Here is a 6,429-nt window from a genome sequence, read left to right on the forward strand (position 1 = left end):
TCAGAAAAAGAGCAAATCACCATAGCAACCAGTATTTTCTGGGTCTGGTTCTGGTACCATCAGAGCTGGTTCTGTGTGCGGTTCCACTTCCTGCTTCCTGCACCAATCAGGACGCAGCTTCATGACGTCAGCTCTCACCTGAGCAGGTAACTGGACTGACCCAGAACCAACCCAGGTGCAGGCGGTCCGGTCCAGTCCGGTTCTGATCCGAGGTGTTCTGGTGACCCTGAACCCAGCTGGCCTGTAATCTGTTCTGGTTCTGTTCCTCCTGGCTCAGTCAAGTTCTGCTCACATGTTCTGATAAACGGGTCAGAACCAGATCTGGACCTGCTGGCCTGTGGTTCCAGTCCAGTTCTGCTCCTCTGGCCGTGTTCGGCCGTCTGAGGTCAGGTGACTTAAGCTCCGCCCACATGGTGCTGGCAGGAAGGGAGCTGACCTGGTGGGTCGGTGTGGTTCTGGTTCTGACCCGTGTGTCTGTTTGCTCCTGCAGCTCGTGGCCCAGGGTCAGTTCCGGATCCTGAAGGTTCCTCTGGGCTTCATCAAGGTCCTGCAGTGGGTGAGTTCTCCAGAACCCGCAGCGGTTCTGACCGGGTTCTGCTCGGGTTCTGCTCTGGAACCGTGTCTTCTCCTCTCCCCCCAGTTCTTCGCCATCTTCGCCTTCTCCACCTGTGGCAGTTACTCCGGGATGTTCAAGATGGCGGTGGAGTGTAAGAACCGGACGGAGAGCAACCTCGCCATACAAGTGGAGTTCGAGTATCCGTTCAGGTCCGGACAGTTCTTTCCCTTCAGAACCGCAGAACCAAACGGGCCAAGCAGAACGAGCCGTCGCTGACAGACTCTTCTTCTGTCAGACTCCACCAGGTGTACTTCGACGCCCCCACCTGTAAGGACAGGGCCTCGGACCGGATCTTCCTGGTCGGAGACTACTCTTCCTCCGCCGAGTTCTTCGTCACCATCGGCGTCTTCGCCTTCCTCTACTCCACCGCGGCGCTCAGCATCTACGTCTTCTTCTACGACAAGTACAAGGAGAACAACAAAGGCCCGCTGATCGTAAGTACGGCATGTGGCCGCCAGGTGCCTTGTGGGACATGTAGTCCTGACCGCGGCGATGTTCCAGGACCTGGGAGTGACGGCGGTGTTTGCCTTCATGTGGCTGGTGAGTTCGGCGGCTTGGGCCAAAGGTCTGTCCGACGTGAAGACGGCGACTGATCCGGATGAGGTCATCACTTTGATCGACGCCTGTGAGAAGAAGGAGAACTCCTGCCGTGAAGTCCACGACCCGGTCATGTCTGGACTCAACACCTCCGTGGTAAGAGTCCGCTCCGGACTCACCGACCGGTCGCTGAGAATCCCCCATCCCACTACAGTAAACGACCACACCTTGGGTCAGATCAAAGTGCGGTCGTCTGGTTCTGGTCAGCTCTACCAGACCAGAACCAGAACCAGGAAGAATCAGACCTGTTGGGGAAAAGCGAAAATCCAAAAAATATTCTAAAACCCTAACAGAAGAAAAGCTGACGTCACTCTCAGAGGATAAACTGGTGTAAAGATGAGAAGTTTTACTGAAACAGACATTTAGGGGATTTGTAAATAAACACAAACTGTTCAATAATCCGTCTTCCTAGTTTCATGAGGACATTGAGGTGCAAACCAACCAGAGATCTCCACATCTGATGCAGTTAAGCATCCAGCTTCCTGAAGTCTGAGCTGAAATTACTTTCAGGTGAAAAGTGTATTTACCGATTCCCGTGGATCACTCATCACGTTTTTACTCTTCAGACTAGAGATTAGGCCTAAATAATCCGACCCGCCCGTCGGCGTGGGGTCAGATCCTGACCCAACCCAGCTAATTCACTCTGATCAGAGTTGGGCTGCTGTGGAGGCGCAGGGGCAAAAGCACAGCCCACATATTGAGGCCTTGGTCCTCATGCTGGCGGTCGCAGGTTCGATTCCCGGCCTGGTGACATTCACCGCATGTCTTCCTCCTCTTTCCTGTCAAACTGCTTTCAAACAAAGGCCATTAGAGCTGTAGTTAGAGTTGATTAGTCGGGCTGTCATCTGCCAGTTTAAAATCGTCCCTGACCTTTGACCCTGCTAGCTGCTCGTGTTTTAGCTTTTCCAGCTCCATTTTGCTGCTTGTTGTAGCCGCAGGGGGGCCACTCTGATCAACTCCTGCTCCTGTCTCTCTTTCCCCACCAGGATGAACTTCCTCTAGTCAGACCAGAAGCGTTTGATTAGCTTCACGTTGCTCTTCTTTTCTCACTGCTGTTTGTATTTCAGGCTTATTGAAAACGTGACGCATGAATCCGACCGGATCCTCATGCATGTAATTTTGGGTCAGATCAAGTTTCAATCTAAGCTGCTGGTCTATTAATCCAACATCTGCTGCTACAAACGTGAGAACTCTTGATTTTGGTGCCTCACGATCTGCATGTTCTGGAATAATCTGCACTGAATGATGCATTCAGGAACACGAAGAGAAAATGAGCTTCTAGCGAATTAGATGCAGATGGGCAGTGGTTGCATGGTAGTCTACTCTAGAAAAGTCCTGATTTCAGACTGTATTCATTACGTGGTCCAGCCCAATGAAAGGAGGCGATGCCTGGTCAGGCCACTGGAGCCGACCAATCAGAGCAGAGCGTCGTCCGCCTCCTTCAGTTGTTCCACCCAGCAGACGGAGGTAACCTGCTGTCTTCCTCTGCAGGCGTTTGGTTTCATCAATCTGGTCCTGTGGGCCGGAAACCTCTGGTTCGTCTTCAAGGAGACGGGCATCATCGCCCCGTTCATGCGAGCTCCGCCTCCTGAGGGCAAACCTGCACCCGACGCCTACGCCCAGCAGGGGGCGTACGAACAAGACCCGTACGCCAGCAACCAGGGAGGCTACCAGCCCGAGTTCAACCAGCAAGGATACAACCAGGTGAGCCACAGAGGTAACCACCAATACCGAACCAGAACCAGCACCAGGGAGTCAGACATCCGGTAGATTCACCAGAGAGACCATCTCCGCCCCCCACAGACACGTAGAGCTGAGTCACTTCAGCGATACGATTCCAGTATCGATCTGACTTATCGGCTCGATTCTCAGGAGGAAATAAAGACGTTCTGCTGCCGCTGGGACTGTGGTTTTAGACGGGGCCATTTAAACCCCACCGGCCCAGGCTTTCACTCTGCGATTCAACTGGAACAGGACCCAGATCTGGTCCACCGTCTTTCATTTCGTCTGGCTGAGATATCAAAGAAACCGCAGTGAGCAGTCTGCACAGTCTGGTCCAAGAAAATGACGTCCAAAATGAAGAAAAATGAGTCAAAGCAAACATTCAACCAAGAAAAACCCGCCACAGCTGCGTCACACCAAGTTAACGTAACTCACAGGAACACATTTAAAATCTGACTTCGGCTCAAGTACATATAACTTTCCTTCAGTCACCAGTATTGACGGAAAGTCAATACTGACTTTCAGCTGCGCATTCAGCCTCCTCCTCCTCGTGCTTCAGGCTACGCGGCTATGCTGCACGAGGGCTTCAAACAAGTATTAATACAAAGAAATAACTAATTTACGGAACAAATAGTGACTGATTGGTGGAAGCTTAACTTAAAGTAATATAATGAACTTGTCACATGTGCACGGTGTGGCAGGGTCACACTGACCCCATGTGAGGTTTTGGAAAGACCGTCACGCTGCCCGACTGTGACATCTGCTGCACTCCTCCTGAGCGTCGCACTGAGACAGCAGGAAGGTCAGAAATGGGATCCACAGCGAGCTTCACCCCCTGCTGGTCCTGGAGAGGCTCATTCTGAGCCCACATGCGATTTTACCCCTCGCTTTCCGCTGTCTGCCCGTGACATCTGCCGCTGTCTGAGGATAAAACCTGATGTTTTCCTCCTGCCTTTTTGACGAGCTCTTCCCTCGCTCAGCCACGCTGATTCCTGCTTCCGGCTGCATCACCAGCAAGCATTAGCGCAGTTAGCCGGTGGACCACAGGTCTTTACTGCAGGTCAAATTTCTATGGTTTCTACCGGATCCAGATGAAGATTAACCACCATCAGACTTTTCATCAGGTTATTATGAGACCAACAGGATGAAGGTAGAGAAGTTTCTAAAAGAACTGGTTCTCCACTCTCACCCCTAGTGGAATGTGGAAGTGATGCAGGGTCAATGGTACCAATTCCTTCATTTTCCACCATCCAAAGAGAAGCCAGTACGTTTGATTGGGCAGCTCAGCCCATTTCTTCTGCACCAGGGCAGCCACCGCACACCTAGACTGGCGGTCTAGCTGCTGCACGTCTTTGACTGGTTTAGCCGAATCTCACCACAATACAGTTTAATGTGCAACACCAAACTGACCGTTGCATGGTGGCCATCTGCAATGAGTCGGCCGAGTCTGTAGGCTGCAGGTTCGTGGCACCCAGAGGGAAATGATGTCATGTCACCTGAATGTTGACATGAAGGCAGCTGTAGCCAGGAAACCTGGCGCCAGGCCCGCCTTCAGGATGCAGCAGGTCCCAGTTGGACCTGCTGGTTCTCCACCATCCTGTTTGTCTGGTAAAGAGTTGACGAAAAGTCTGACGGTTCCTCTTCATCTGCAACTCAAAAGCTTCCATGTGAGCATCGGAATGCAGAAGAACATGACATGGCTGTTGGTGTTGCTCCCTGTTAGCTAACTCTGATTATCTTCTGGTTCTTGACCGTGGCAGTGAGTTTCCTGGACACCAGGGGGCTCCACATCCATCAGAGAACCTCTGAGTCGTCCTGGTTCCCATCACCATGTCCACTAGATGAATGTGTGATGTTGAGCTGGATCTCTGTGCTTCTGTCAGCAGGAGGCTGAGTACGGTCAAGGCTACGGCCAGCAGGGGGCGCCCACCTCCTTCTCCAATCAGATGTGAGGAGAGGAAGCAGGTGAGTCCAGGCGATGCTTCTGAGTGGAGGCTGGATGTTAACCGGACATCATCATCTGATGTTGGTGTTTCTTTCACAGGAAGTGGCGGAGTGAACCAGCAGTGGGTCGCCTGCAACCTACCCACAATGCAACACTCCTGTCTGCCTGCGACTTTACTGGGTGGGGTTGGGATAAATGTTCACAGCTGTGAATCAGTGTGTAAATGACGAAAACAGAATCTAAATGAGAAACCCACAACTAGACGGATCAGTGCTGAGTAGAACCCAGAGGTTCTGGTTGATCTTCATGTTCGGGTTGTATTTGTGGACAGAATGTATGTTTGTGTTGTATAGATATCACTTATGAACAGATATATAATCTCAACCCTTTCTTCTCGCTTCCTATTGGACCCTGGGATTTCTTGTTGCAATAAGCCCCGCCCCCAAAAGCCAGATTGCCAATCAATGCTGTTCAGACTGGGTTCAACGATCCGGGTCAGATCAGAACCAWCGAAGATCCGGATAGAAAACGATGAGCCGCTGGTCCACCAGCATCGCCTCCCAGCTCTTTGTCTTGCTGCATGTAAATACCCACACAGGAAGTGATGTCAGTCTGGACTTGTAGCGAATGCAGCTGGACGCCGGCATGGTGGCGTCCATGGAAACGAGATCCAAAATGGCTTCCTGTCATTTCAACTCTAATTAACAAGCTGTGTGCAGCTATCGATTACATTCCTGCTGAAGACATGTCTGAAGGTCCAGACGTCCATCTGAGGGCCCAATCGTCCACCTGAGGGCCCAATCGTCCACCTGAGGACCCAATCGTCCACCTGAAGGCCCAATCGTCCACCTGAGGGCCCAATCGTCCTTCTGAGCCTCAATCGTCCAACTAGGGCCCAATCGTCCAACTAGGGCCCAATCGTCCACCTGAGGGCCCAATCGTCCACCTGAGGGCCCAATCGTCCACCTGAGGGACCAATCGTCCACCTGAGGGCCCAATCGTCCACCTGAGGGACCAATCGTCCATCTGAGGGACGAATCGTCCTTCTGAAGGCCCAATCGTCCACCTGAGGGCAAAATCGTCCACCTGAGGCCCCAATCGTCCACCTGAGGGCCCAATCGTCCACCTGAGGGCAAAATCGTCCACCTGAAGGCCCAACAGTCCATCCGGGGGCCCAGTCGTCCATCCAGAACCTTCAGAACTGGTCCTGGAGGTTCTGCAGGTTTAACCCATCAGCTCTGGTTTGGTCTGTCTGCTTGGAGACTCCCAGAGAGGGGGTCACCATGGCAACCAGTGATTATTTTCACTCAGCAGTTTCTCATGTCAGATGAATTCGTCCTCTGGTGGCCATGTTGGACTTTCAGCCAGCTGCTGCGCTTGTAGGAATTTCCCCCGTGATGTTTGAGGTGAGACCGTCTGAAGGATGAAGACCTCCAGACGTCTTCAGCGACTCCCTGCTCTCAGCCAATCACAGCTCTCTCTGGAACGTTCTCCTGAAAACTCTGATGCTTCCTCCTCCTCCTCCTCCTCCTCCTCTTCCTCCCCCTCC

General features: G+C 52.3%; 1 protein-coding gene across 1 annotated transcript; it reads left to right on the plus strand.

The window, feature by feature from the left end:
* Positions 1–394: 394 nt before the first annotated feature.
* On the plus strand, positions 395–5,873 carry LOC103460242 (synaptophysin-like; the record flags this gene model as incomplete). Its single annotated transcript, XM_017303205.1, has 7 exons — positions 395–556; positions 641–765; positions 852–1,050; positions 1,118–1,309; positions 2,705–2,917; positions 4,822–4,900; positions 4,980–5,873. Coding segments are annotated over 6 exons (957 nt in total), but the record flags the coding sequence as incomplete, so codon positions are not given.
* Between the last annotated feature and the right edge of the window lie 556 nt (positions 5,874–6,429).

Source organism: Poecilia reticulata, unplaced genomic scaffold, assembly GCF_000633615.1.
Source record: "Poecilia reticulata strain Guanapo unplaced genomic scaffold, Guppy_female_1.0+MT scaffold_212, whole genome shotgun sequence".
NCBI classification, from domain to species: Eukaryota; Metazoa; Chordata; class Actinopteri; order Cyprinodontiformes; family Poeciliidae; genus Poecilia; species Poecilia reticulata.